The 14,995-nt window shown below is 38.8% G+C and overlaps 1 protein-coding gene across 1 annotated transcript; it reads left to right on the forward strand.

Moving 5' to 3' along the window:
* The first annotated feature begins 12,700 nt into the window (after positions 1–12,700).
* LOC114769603 (speckle-type POZ protein-like) lies at positions 12,701–14,694 on the forward strand. The gene is made up of 8 exons (XM_028962790.1): positions 12,701–12,834; positions 12,929–13,080; positions 13,192–13,319; positions 13,594–13,759; positions 13,848–13,903; positions 14,081–14,203; positions 14,312–14,454; positions 14,559–14,694. Exons 1-8 carry the CDS (start codon positions 12,701–12,703, stop codon positions 14,692–14,694), a joined length of 1,038 nt encoding a protein of 345 aa, XP_028818623.1.
* The last annotated feature ends 301 nt before the right edge of the window (positions 14,695–14,995 follow it).

Consider the following 14,995-nt stretch of genomic DNA (forward strand, 5'->3'; position numbering starts at 1 on the left):
CCTAGGCTGGGGGGCGGGGTTTCTTCTTGATGCCCAGGTACACCTTCAGACACAAGACTGGCCACTCCTTCTCGGAACGATTACTCTTAATACAAGCAACATAGAGAGGAAGCAATGAAATAAGTACATTAGTAATAGCAATGATTTGTATTTTCCTGAGAATCTGCGTAATGCATGCCCCGGCATACACAGCTTTACCCATATATCCTTGTACATTCGTAGTCAGGTGCTGGTGAGGATGAAGTATTGAAGCTGCCAAAACACAGCAAGCTCTGTTCCTCGCAAAATCTCACCACGCCATGCTTTGTTACTTCTACCTTACTAGCTACAAAATACAAGTCACATGCCAAAGCACACACATATTGGACAGTAATAAGGTGCTATTAAATCACAAAAGCATACGTATAATACACAATCACACCCAAATAACTAATGTATTTTCTACAGGACACAAGTTAAAAAAAACAAGATCACCAGGTCCTTTGATCAGGGGAATCAGATGTATTTGTCTTACCCAGGTAGACCAACATCGCCTCCAAAGAGTAGTGCTTTTTGACCAGCAAATAGCTGTCTGTGCCCAGAGAGTGGAAGATGGGCAGGACCTTCTCATTATAGTTAGGACTAGTACATATTCTAAACAAAGGAAATCTTTCTAATGGTTCAAGGATACCTTCACATGTTGCTCAGCTGACTCCTTCTTCTCTTCCAGTCATACAGTGCAGATAACGTCTTCTGCAGGCTCTGCCTAAGTCACAAAACCAAAACATCTTCATCTCTCACATTCATCATCCTCGCTGTATGAATGAATAAAAAGGAATATTTATATCATGAGGATATTATGTAATATATGCATTACCAATGCCTAACCATCACAGTTTAACAATACCAAACTTTACACCAGGAATCAATATCAAACATTTAGTCAGTGAATTTACTGAATTTAACAATTTTACTAGATTTTAGGTAATTTTTACCCTACTAATGCATACGGTCAAGCTCATCTACATATCAAGAGAATTTCAGAAGTAAAGCCAGTTCTGTGACATGTATACATCCCTTGACTAGCCGCCACAATTGCCCTGATGAGTCTTTCACTATTTTGGATGATTTAAAGAGATTATTATGTATCTGATGTGCAATGATCTCTCAGGTCTGTCAGTCATCAGGCCTGGGTATCCTCAGGATTTAATAAAAACTACAATCAATGGTTGCTGCCATATTTAATGTAAAAACTGTTTGTTTCATTCAAGCTGAGCTCCAGAACTTGCTGTCAGCTTTCAAATCCTTCCAGGTTTCAGGAATCTTTCCCCAGAGGTCACACACCTATTTATGAGGCCATTGCTGATACTTTATATGGCCCTTGAAAAATTGGAACAGCTCTCTACTTAAAAAAGTGAAAGTGAAGTGATTGTGAAACACTGCAGCACAGCACATGGTGACACAACAAAATATGTCCTCTGCTTTTAACCATCACCTTTGGTGAGCAGTGGCAGTAAACACACAAAACCCCATAATGACAACATGAAAAAAAGTTTACTCAAGGTTTTGGCAAATGTGTAAAAAATTAAAAACTGACAACTCGCATGTACATGAGTATACTGTTCATACTTTGCGGATCCACTGTATGTAGTGCTTAATGATTAGTATATGTTAACTTTTAGCTGATAAGTATGTTGTGTAGCCCTTTATCTGTACTTAGAGACATGTTCTGCAACCAGTTTTTTATTTTTAAGCCATTTTGGCTGAACTTTCTAAAATATATTCATTTTTTAAAAAACTTCATTATTGTGTTTTTTAAAATAGCATAAAAAGGCTAAGTTATAAATAAACTCCTTAAATTGCACCTGGTGACAAAAAATGTCCCGTATAATCACGCTTTTTTTATCTCATATTTTTCTTAATGTAAATTAAAGCAATCCTTAAATTTCAGACTTCATTTTAACCCCAAGGGTCCAAACTTCACTTCACATTAATGTCCACCAGGTGGCGCAAATATTTCTTTCTAACGCATGTAGTAAATTCGACAGAGAGCTTCATAATGACATAATTAGTATGTCTAAGGGTTCCTTCCTAATGTAAAAATTAGTATGTGTCAGTTCTGATGTTGGAATGATGGTGTGTCCAACTTCAAAAGTCTTTTCAGTTGTAAACTATTCAGGAAAAGAACCAGAACAAGCTACACTGTTGTGTCTGACTCAGGGCAGTTGTTTATATAGATTATAAATATGTTATATGATTATAAATATGATCGGTAGTGTGAGTGTGAGTGTGTATGTGTGTCGTTTTGGAGATGGCAAGACATGGTGGCCAACTCTGGACATGATCATATACTCTGAACTAAGGATGTCCCCTTCGCACAGAGGAACTGCAGGCTTATGTACAAACAAAGTGCAGTCACATGTGATACACAATAGCACAGCACACGATGCACACAGTGAAATTTGTCCTCTGCATTTAACCCATCACCCTGAGTGAGCAGTGGGCAGCCATGACAAGCGCCCGGGGAGCAGTGAGTGGGGACGGTGCTTTGCTCAGTGGCACCTCAGTGGCACCTTGGCGGATCGGGAATCGAACCTGCAACCTTCTGATTACAGGACCGCTTCCTTAACCGCTAGGCCACCACTGCCCCACAAAAGTGAAGTGAAGTGACATGTCACATGTGGGGCTGCTCATATTGGCTGGTGTTTTCAGATCAAGAAGTGAATCAACCCTCAGCCTGAGTTTATTCCCCCCAACTTCACTTCACAGAAGTGTCACAGGTTCAGGAGTGAAAAAACGGGATGGAGCATTTTCTGGGCTACAATGTCCCTCAAGAGATTTGAGTGAAGTGAAAGTGAAGTGGCTGTCATTGTGAACCACAGCACACGGTGACACAACGAAATGTGTCCTCTACATTTAACCATCACCCTTGGTGATCAGTGTGCAGCCATGAAAGACGCCCGGTAAGCACTGTGTGGGGACGGTGCTTTCCTCAGTGGCACCTTCTAAGTCCAGGGATAAGTGATGAGAAGAAAAGAAAGCCCACCATTATCCAACCTCGATTAGCTCATCAGCTGCTGCAGGAATGGTTGCAAATCTGCAGGCTCCAGCAGGAGGAAGTGCGGCTTTTGTAGCGACAGAAAGGTTAGAAGAACCTGCATCATATGTGGGAAATTCACATGCACATTCTGTCCATTTGCAACCTTTGCTTTACATGAGCTGGAAGTGGGTACCATACTGCTGGACTCTCACACCCAGACACATATGCACTCACTGTCTCTTTCAATTTTAATAATTTAATATTCATATTCATCAATTTAATTTAGTGGGATAAAACATATTTAATTGTTCTAGTAACAATCTCCATATATAACTACAGGCTAACCTATTCAACTTTAATCTGACACTGGATTTTTTTATGTTTTTTTATATCAGAGTTCATCCCATACTCATAGACAAAAGATATGGATTTTTTTTTTATTCATTTTTTTAATATAAAAAACAGTGGATCAATTTATAATTATGAATTTATTAAGAAATGTTAACCACAGAAATTATTAGTATTTGATATATATGTTTCAGGTTGAAGTAGTTCTACAAGACTGAGATGAAAAAAGTGGAAAATATTAATGTATAATATTTTTATAGCATTTTATTGGACTATGACATTTTTTAAGGTACAGATAAGGGGTAAAGTTAGTATAGCACTAAGTGACCAGATCTGGCCTGTTCCCCAAACACGTCCGGCTGGGTATTTCAGCTTGTCTGGGTAATTAAACATTTGTCACATCATTGGCTTCTACACTCATACCCGACCTAGTAATAAATAAAAAAAACACTTCAATAAATAAAATAAGCATTTAAATGACATTTTAAATAGCTATTTAATTTACTAATTTAAGTTGTTCGAGTTGCATGTGAGTATAATTTCAACAGCAATGGTGAGCCTTGCTAATATTAAGCATTATTAATGAATGAGTAAGTCCTTTAGCACTTTGCTCCCATGTCATTTAGAACCGAAACTCTCTCAAAATAATTTTTTAAAACTGAATCTTTTATTCAGTGTATGACAGAACCAGCAACAGTGTCATCAAAACTTAATTTTATGAACTAACATAACATTTTGGTGAAGTCTAGGGCTGCAACTAACGGTTATTTTAACAATCGATTAATCTGTCGATTATTTTTTTTTTTCATTAATCGTAGAATAGGATAAAAAACAAAAAACAAACAAGAAAAGCATTAATTTCCAACCCTTTATTCAAAAACAGAACTAAAATCTTTAGAAAGTGCACAAACATGTTGCTCCTTGAGCTGTTATAATCATAATAAAATAAAAATGAACTAACACAAAAAACATACATGTATGCTTTACATCTGCCAAATATACTTTTTTTTTTATAAAGTGCCACCTGAGCTGGCAGAACGATAAATAATTAAAGAAAAAAAAAAAAGAACAATACAAATCAGAAAATTTAACAGGATTTGTTTAAATGTCAGTTCTCTACACTACACTGCAGATGCACACACTCGCAGACGCACACACTCACAAACGCTCATACTGACACACACACACTGCAAAAAATGCTTTTCTAACTTGTCCTGATTCTAACTTGTCCTGATTTCAGTCCAAATCTCTAAAAAATCTTAAATCAAGATACATTTACTAGACACATGAAATAGCATAAGAAATGATGTCTTGTTTTCTGAAAAAACATCTCAAAATCAACTGAATGTTTGCTTAAAACAAGCAAAATGATCTGCCAATGGGGTAAGAAAACTAATCTCTGTTGAGATATAATCTCAAACAGAAGTTTTAAGCATCACTTAATTTTCTCATGCCATTTTTCTTGTCTAGTAATCTTGATTTAAGATTTTTTAGATATTTGGACTGGAAACGAGTCAAAATTACTAGGTAAGAAAAGCTTTTTTTGCAGTGTTGAAACAGATTGAAAAATGAATGGTCCAAAAAATGCTAGTGAATAAAAACAAGTCTTTTAATGCAAAGTAACTATAGCACCCCTGCTTTACTACTGTTATTAACGCGCTAACGCTAACTTGTCATGCTTGTCAAGCTGGATGACGGGTAAACATTTATATTTACAGCATTTATCAGACGCCCTTATCCAGAGCGACTTACAATCAGTAGTTACAGGGACAGTCCCCCTGGAGCAACTTAGGGTTAAGTGTCTTGCTCAGGGACACACTAGGCGAGTCGTCCACGCGGTGACGCAGAGAACAGTCCGAACGCTGTTTCATCCCCCCTCCACACCTGTAGGTGGCGCTGTAAGTCCCCGTCTAGTTCTCCTCCGCGGCGAGTTAAACACCAGCACCAGGGACATTACGTTCCTCACTTCAAAACGGAACAAAAGTAGGATTCTGTAGCGACTTCCCCTGCTGCTGAACTCCCTTCTGCCTCCTCAAACACTCCAACATGTTTGCGTTTCAGGTGCTGGATCATTGCCGTGGTGCTCCCGTGCCGTGCCATGTCGCTTTTGCATATTTTCGCGCTGTCTATGAGGTGCCAAACTCTGCTTGCATCTGTGCGCGAGAGAGACCGAGTGTGTTCACTCCGCTCCGCGCTCAAATAAAGTTTTTTTTTTTTTTTAATAATCAAACGTCTCCGCGTCGCGCGACATAACAAATCAATTAGGAAATTCGTTGCCAACTCTTTTAGTAATCGATTTTTATCGATTCAATCGATCCGTTGTTGCAGCCCTAGAGAAGTCATTGTTCATCTATTCTAATGGTATTCAGTTTTATAAATAGATTTTTTAATTCATCCTCGAGAAAAATTAAATTTCCAGCAGTAACCACATTAACTTCGGTTAAAGCATACTATTAAAAGGCATACAAAAATATAGTATGATATTAAAAAGCCTGCTGCAAAAGTATTATGTGCTACCTAATTCTGTTTTTAACATTGTCCACCAGTCTCAAGGCTGCGAGAGTCTTTACAGAGAGTGGATGCAGAAGTATATGAGACGTTTGCGTCTGCACGTATTAAGACGACGGCAGTATTCTGTCCCAGGGCCAAAATGCTTCTGGCATATTGATGGTAACCATAAGCTCATAAGGTATCAGATAGTTGCTTTTCTAGAAATGTCCGACAAATGTATTTCTTTCATTTATAATGTGGTTCTTTTTGTTTTAAAACTGCTTCCAGGTGGAGATTTGTTGTCCATGGAGGAGCGGATGGTTTAGATGATTAGTGCTGTACCTGAATGTGGCTGGCAATAATAGGACAAGCACTGTGTTACAGAGCTTTAGTGCTGCTGTTGAGCAGTACGGCCTGCTTTCAAGGGTACGTTCCGATAAATGTGGGGAGAATACTGATGTTGCAGAATTTATGATCGGAAGCAGGGGTAACAACAGGAAGTCACACATCACTGGCAGAAGCGTCCACAATCAGAGGTAAAGAATACATCTGTTTGACAAGTAGGCTTATATACCAATTTGTTAAATGGGTTGTAAGGATATACCACACAATAATTATCCTGTCACTTTTATCCTAAGTGTAGAATAGAGAGGATGTGGAGAGATGTCTATGAACATTCCTTAGACCTCTTCTATCAGCTCTTCTCTTCACTGGAAGATCAGGGAACACTAAATCCAGACAACAAAATCCATCTTTATTCTCTGCATCCAAACTTCCTCCCACAAATCCAAAGAAACCTCGATTCTTTTAGAGATGCCTGGAACTTTCATGGTCTCAGAACTGAAAGAAATCAATCACCACAGCAACTCTGGACAAGATACAGAGAGCAAGGTCCCACGGATGATGCTGCAGAGGTAAAGCGTGTGTTCACAAAGCTCAAAGTAGGAGTTAAAAAGTTGAATTGCTAAATTATCTTTGATAAATTGTGAATTACTTTTTGCTGTTAATATTCATCAGACACATGTATTCAGAATCTAGTTTTCTAATCTAGTTTGTTTCATTCAGGTTTCTGAGGACTATGGGATTGACCGGAATGGACCTCACAATCAAGACGGAGCCATCGTATCAGTACCAGAGATTCAGCTGACCCGTGAGCTCACAGAGGAAGAAATAGCCTCCTTGCCTGGGCCAGGACACTCTTTAAATGATGAATTGGATCTTAATTAGAAACAATGGAAGACTTTTTGAAGAGTGATGTCCAACACAAGCCTTTTACTCAGCATGTTGCAACCAGCAAGCATGAACAAAATATAAGATCATATTTAAAACAAACTCTTGTTATATAAAAAATATTTTAGCATTTTGGTTGTAAATAAAAACACAGCTTTATTCAGAAAAACACTGGACACGTCAAATTAACCTCAGCAGACTTGCAATATTTCCTCTACCAGAAACACTTAATCAAGTCCAAAGCCTGTGTGTGCGCTGTTAATGGCTTGAACAAGGGCTTCTTTAAAGTCCTTGTAGGTTTTGAAGCGGGCTGCCAGCTTCACAGTTTCAAAGCATGTGGATGATGTAGGAAAAGTTCCCCCTGAAATCTGCACTTTGAGTTCAGGTGGCAGCATCTCCCATCCGACCCAGAATGTCAGCAGTGTTTAAATCCTGATGCACTTCATATATTGTACAAGTATAATTGTTCATATCTGTTACCTGTTTCAATAAACATCCTTAGGAAATAAGGACAAAGGCTTTACTAAATTCAACTACGATTTAGTGCACTGGATTTACTTCAACAAGCTGAATCAACAAGAATTAATAGGCAGTTTGACAACAATCTCTTGCTGAGCACCCATACCTGAGAGCTAACAGATGCAATCCTGTCAATACTTAAAAGAAGTGAGAAATATTTTTTAAGAGTAATGAAATGCAGAAGTTATTCGATTTTGAAGAACTTTAGCTGTGGGAAATGACTGAATAGCAAGTTAATTTTCACTACTGAAAATTAACTTGATGTTATGTTTAAAATCTATTAGTAACTGCTGGAAGATCTCAGGACATGGAAAGGTCAGATATTGCATCCTTCTGTTCAGGACTAAGCTCTTCAAGTTCAAGCTGAAAGTGATATTTTGTAAATGATTACAGATCGCAAATATTAGTTTAGCAAATTATGTTTACCTGTTACTTACCATTTTGATAATGCTCCTGATGTGCCCATCGGGACAATATTCTCTCAATTGTTGCCATTTTTGCATCTCCATTGAACAGCACATGAATTACAGCAGGGCTTTTTCCTGTGACTTGGGGGCCATCATGCAAAAAGTTGTGGGCTAACATCCTGCTGGCAACCCGGAAAAGACTGCTCTCAATAAGCACCATTGAGGCTACTGGGACGAGGTGGTCAGGTTCACCCTCAAATAGCAGAGTTCCACTTGTTCCTGCTGTAAAAGCAGAAGAGCAGAAAATAAACTCAATACATCAAGCCTCTTCAACAGACTCAAAGATATAATAAAGATATAATATTGGAGTTTGGATATTATTGTTGTGAAAAAGTACCGCTTCACTCCCTCTCTGACAGCAGAGTCTTCTGAAATAAAATGTATAAAAATAAAAATGTATGGTAAGGAAATGCCTCCAGTCTACATGGCAACATTAACAAATTAAATCAAACTTTGCCATTTTGTTTTACCCCAGATTCTCTTAAAGGTTACACTTTGTGTGCATCAGTTCTGCTGAACTATATTATTATTAGTGGTGGGCCGTTATTGGCGTTAACGTGCTGCTCTTATCGGGCGATAAAAAAAATATCGCCGTTAATCTATTCACAAAGTTGGGTTGGGAGCTGGGTCTATACTACGCAAGCTATTGTGCCGGAGTTAAATGGTTAGAAGAAATATACTTATAAATCTAGTTTAACCATTTAACTCCGGCACAATAGCTTGCGTAGTATAGACCCAGCTCCCAACCCAACTTTGTGAATAGATTAACGGCGATATTTTTTTTATCGCCAGATAAGTCTCGCGTTAACGCAGCACGTTAACGCTGATAACGGCCCACCACTAATAATAATAATATATAATATAATATTGATATTATATAATTAATATCAGTGAACATGCATCTTATATTATAATGAATCAATATCTAAAGTAATTTACACAATCAAGTGGAAGGTCCTGTTGAAGTGGACTTGTAGATCGTAGCTTGTCCAATCATCATAGCTGGATCTTTCAGATAGACAAGAGTGCATGCAGTGCTGGGACACAGAAGTAATGCAAGGTTTCGACTGCGAGTCGATCCTGCAATTTTTAGAAGCTCAAAGCCCCCTTCTTGTAGCTTTGGAAACACTTCCATCAGTTTATTTGTTACAACCATGGGCTCATGGTCACTACCTAAATATAAATACACATAGGCCTAATGCTTAAAAACTCAATCAGTTAAAACTCTGCAAGCAAGCTCTTTATAACTGATGTCTAAACTATGAAAAAAACTGGCAAATATGAAAATAAATAATGAAATATTAGCCATACAATGAAATGACACAAGTTATGTGCTAATTGGTATGGTAAACAGCACAAACTGGGCTTTGGTGAAATAATTTTAAGTTTCTAATCTCATACTCACCTGAAAGTGGCACTTTTTGCTCTCCAAATCCAGCGGCAAGAAGGTCTGCTATAAGCAGAATGCTTGGAACTTTATCAGCCTCATGGTCTGCCAAACAGCAGAAAGTGCGGGTGTAGCTCCTCTGATGAACTTGGCTTTGTACAGCCGGCCGTCTCATAAAATTCCTTCTCGCCCCGACATTATACGGTGCAAACAGCCTCGCTACCTCAGCTGCAAAGCAGCAGAAATGTCACAGTATAAGCACTAACTTAAAACAATCAAATCGGCGAGATTAACATTATCTCAAACAATACACTTGGCAAAGCGTCATAGAAGTCAAGTCAAGTCAGCTTTATTGTCAATTCTGCCACATGTACAGGACATGCAGAGAATTGAAATTACATTACTCTCTGACCCATACAAGTAACATTAAATACAAAAAGAGTAACAGTAACATTGAATACAAAGTATAAATACAACTTAAAAAAAACAAAAACAAATCTACTCACTGCAATGTACTGGAAAGTTACAGTTAATTCACTTTGCTAGCTTTCTGCGTAGTACTCCCCATCCCCGCTCCCCTAACGAAGACTGTATTACTGAGTATTTTTTTATTTATATTATACATATTTAACCTTTATTATTAGTTAGCTAGACTCCTAAAATGAAGGTGATTGATCTAAACTGTTTGCATGTGTCCTGGTCTTTAGTAGCACGATACATAGTTAACATCTCTTACCTTGGACAGGTGTTCGTGATGGATCTACAGGTACTTGTTGTGCACGAGCAGCAGGGGCCGGTGAGGTTTTGCTTAAAGCTTCTTCAATCAAACTCGCTGCTTCTCTCAAAAGCTCAGGACAAGATTTAGCCATTTCTCTCGTTGTCTCGCTTTCTTTTTACCAACATCAAAAGCTGAAGTTTTCATGAATGTCGCCACCTACTGCTGGAGTAGTATTGGAGCATTGACAGGCTTTGCCTTGATCCATTTTATTGGATAGATTTTTTTTACTTACTGTGCAAATTGACCAATGAGATCTTATGGTGTGTTGACGACCCACACTGACAGATAAATTTATTTCATCATATGCAGCAACACAAGACCACGAAATAAAAATAAAAAAATAGACACTGAAATAAATATTTTATTTTTTAATTAAATGGATATATTTGGTTACATAAATATTAAATAAATAACATTTATTTAATGATGTGCAGAAACACAAACCATTAAATAAATATATATAATTTTTTAAATATCTAAAACGTTGTGTGTCAATTAATGACACATTTAAATAGCTATTTAAAATGTAATTTAAATGCTTATTATATTGATTGTGTAAGAAAAGGTGTGACCGGAATCACACAATAAATTGATTCCCCATACAGGAAAATATACAGATTAACCAATTATCAATTAAACATTAAAAATATATATAGAAGAATTAACAAATCTCTACACATATAATTATTCTACAAATAATTACATAAGAACAATATGAACACATACAGTACAACAAATATAACTCAATAACATACAAACTAAACTTATCCATACCTGAAACTAATAAAACGTGGGTTGTGGGTGCAGAATGTCTCACACCGGGCTTCCCTGAAAAAACATAAAAAGCGCTGGTGAAGGAGGTGCAGCACATGTTCCAATTGCTAACAATTAGCACGTATGCTAGCGCCGAAATAAAGTTCTGTCTAACTCAATTAGAAACGCGTCCCCTCAGTCACTACCGATCTCTTCTGCTTCTAAATGGGCACTATCATGTAGGGAGAAAATGAATTTTGGTCCCAAACCGGATTTCTTCACTTATACCAAACCCTGCATAGCAGAAGAAATCTACTTCCGGTAAAGTAAGAAAAGTTCTGACCGGACCACGCATGCGCACGCAGGTACCCACGTCATCAGCCAATAATGCTCGCGCAAAAGGCAGGAGATTTAAAATGATATTATAGAACTAAATAAAATGCACCTTAAAGAAAAAAAGAGACGTTTTGCAGTATTACATCTGGACCCTGGGAAATGGAAGGATCTAGTCTCCATTTGCTCTTCTGGCTGTTGGAGTTTTTTAAGGTGGACCGAACAATTCGAATCACGCCACCTTCAGCCTCGTAGCAAATTTTATCTGTAATTTGTACTTTTTCGTCGTGTACATGCTGAGATGGTGAAATATAATCGCGCCTGCTATTTTTTGCGCTGAACCCCGCAGCAAAAACAGCGTTTTTAATGAAATTGCATTCGGTCTGCGTTACGTCCACCTGTACAGAAGTACGTGATTGAGGTCGGTGAGCTCCCATTTTATCTGATAGAAATAAATAGCATCATGAAGGAAACAGCTTCTACCCTGTCTAATAATTACTGGGTGAAAATAAAGTTCCAGTCCACCTTTAATATTAGAATCGGCGCGACGCTGCACGTGGCGTCGTTGTCATGGTGACGAAGTTTATTATGAAATGCAGATTTTTATAATTAACCGTCAGAGCTGCGAGCAAGGAGCAGAGTAGCAGCGCGTTTGGTGAGTAGAAGTAGAAACATTGTTGGGTCGGTGAAACATCTGCTTTCTGGTGCCATTATTTACAGATAAAATACTGCAGCAGTCCGCCATTTATCCACCGACAGCGGTTTAGCTTTATACAGACTCTCATAGGAATATTCACGCACATGGCGTCATTTATTTATGTATTTCTGAGAATTCGCGGTTCATTTCCATATTTCGTACTTTGACCATCACAATTTTTAAAAAAGACGAGAAGGTACTCAGTGTAGTGAGTGAGCAGCACACAGAATAAAATTATTTACTCTTCATTGTCTTTTTGTGTTACTGTAGTTTGCTGTGTTTACTGCTCAGGAAGAGGAATTCAGCGTTTCTAGATATAATTTCACTTCAAATTCATCTTTCTGTTCTGTAGTCACGTGGTTCTGTCCCTCTCTGGTTGCATGTTGAGATGTTGAACAGAGATCGCTTTATTAACCTGTTAGCGCTTTAATATCAGGCTAAATATGACCTCATCGTCACTGTTTTCCAGTCATGTCCTGTGCAAATATTCAATTATGTCTCTTTATGTACAAAACCCCTCATTATTCACTTTATTATCTCTATTGTTTCATTTATTTAGAGATTTCAGAGATTCCAGAGAGACGAGGTTGCAGAAGAGAACAAAGATTCCAGAGAGACGAGACATCGCCAGAGAAGAGGACATTTCCAGAGAAGAGGGATTCCTGATCCAGCTGTGAAGATGACCAGCATCACCTGCTACACACAGTGCAAAGCTGAAAGATTTTCACTGACCTGGACCATCACTAACTTCAGCTTTGCTGAAGGCTGTGTGGAGAGCAGTTTCTTCACCAACGCCAGAGAACAGTTGAAATGGTAGGTGGTCAGTCAGTGCTGGACTGCTGCTCGAGGCTCTGGCTGCTGGTGTCGTCTTTGTCACACTGCATTTCTTTTATCTCTGTCTTCTCAGGTCCCTGTTCTTGAGCACGAATGGTGTGGGATTCCAGAATGAACGGTGCCTGTCTTTCTACATCAATCTGGTCAGTGGTCCAGAGACAGGTGTACGTTGCAAGGGCAGGATGGCCATTCTGAACAGCAAGGGAGAAGAGGCCATATCCAGAGGTGAGTCTGTCTGGATATTCAAAACTGTAGAACTGAGGAACACCAAGTGTGTGTGTGTGTTCCCTCACTTTCTGACCTCTCGTGGCCTATTTGTGTGCTTTTGCTCTACAGACACGGGCAGAGTTGAGTCCCTGATGGAAGGTTTTGCCATCGGACTCCCGAACTTCGCCAGATGGGATGACATCATGGCCGAGGAAGCGGGAATTCTTCAGGATGACACCCTGACCTTGACCTGTGAAGTAAGTTCTGTCTGCATTACCACACTGGGGCTGTTTCAAACAATTATTGCATAGACAGTCAATCCAGCTAATATTTTTATGAATATTTTATGACTATTCATAATTCTTAATCATTTCGATTCAATTCTTATTTTTTTCCACATTAATTGACTAATATAGCAATTTATACATTTTCTCATTTGGATACTGGAATGAAAAAACATTAATTTCATTCCAATACATGTTTATTGCTCTTAAAATACAAATGAGTAACCGCTGTGTTGGTTTGTTGTAGATCCATGTGTTGTGTCGTCCTGAGAACACCCAGCTTCAGCAGGTGAAGGTGCCCGAGTGCAGGATGGCTGAGGAGCTCGGGGACCTGTGGGACCAGTCCCTGCTCCCCGACTGCTCTCTGGTTGTGGGAGGACAGGAGTTCCAGGCCCACAAAGCCATCCTAGCAGGTACCACTCTCACATGTGCAGAAACGGCAACAGTGATTGGTGGAAGTGGTGATCTAACATTGTTCCTTTTCTTTCTCTCCCTCTGTAGCTCGCTGTCCAGTCTTCAGGGCCATGTTCTTGCATGACATGAAGGAACGTCGGACCGTAAGTCTCTGTCCTCCCTCCCTGCGTCTGTCTTTAGTGCTTGACTCATAAAATTTTTGCATGTTACAGCAGAAAAGAAAGATTCAAAAGCCTCGATCTGCTTGGTCCAAACTCTGGCTTCTCTCTTACTGTCAGTGTTTAAAACCGAACATATCTCAGCTCTGCTTTCTCCTCTAGAACCGTGTGGAGATCCAGGGGGTGGAGCCGGAGGTGCTGAAAGAGCTGGTGACCTTTATCTACACCGGCAAAGCACCCAACCTACAGGACATGGCCACCGATCTCCTAGTAGCAGCAGACATGGTAGCTAATGCTCACACACACACACACACACACACACACACACACACACACACACACACAGACATTCTTAGTCAGCAGGGTCTCAGCCGCTGTTTGTCTCTCTCCCAGTATCTCCTGGAACGTCTGAAGAGGATGTGTGAGGATGCTCTGTGCAGGAGTCTCACAGTAGAGAACTCTGTCGATATCCTCATCTTCACCGACCTCCACTTGACCCCGGATCTGAAGGAAGAGGCCATCACCTTCATCAAGAGGTGGGTGACGCTCCCACAGGTTCATTTTTTCTGGCCAGTTTTTTAGTTTCAGAAGATCTTTCATAAACTAGACGCTTCATCCTTTTTCTCTCTTTTTCTTTTAGCCATTTTTTTGACATCATCGAAACACCTGGATGGGAGAGCTTGCGGACGGAGCATCCTCACCTCATTGGAGAGGTGAATCGTGCCCTGTTCTCTGTTGGGGCACCAGCCAAACGACCTTGTCGGACAATTCACTGATTCTCTTTCAGGATTTTAGTATCATTCCTGTTTTACTTTTTTAAATATTTTAATATTGTTATTGTTTTAAATACTGTAGTATTTGTACTGTTTTAAATATTTTAGTATTTTAACTGTTTAAAATATTTTTGTATTTTTACTGTTTAAAATATTTTACCATTGTTACTGTTTTTAAGCATAGTTTAATCACATTATATGTATTTGTTTTTACTATTGCATGTAATGTTTGTACTAGTTTTGTTATAGTTAAGCTTGGTTGAATTTTTTTTTTTATATTTATTCTCCAGTTATATTTAAGTAG

This window comes from Denticeps clupeoides, chromosome 19 (genome assembly GCF_900700375.1).
Source record: "Denticeps clupeoides chromosome 19, fDenClu1.1, whole genome shotgun sequence".
Lineage (NCBI taxonomy): Eukaryota > Metazoa > Chordata > Actinopteri > Clupeiformes > Denticipitidae > Denticeps > Denticeps clupeoides.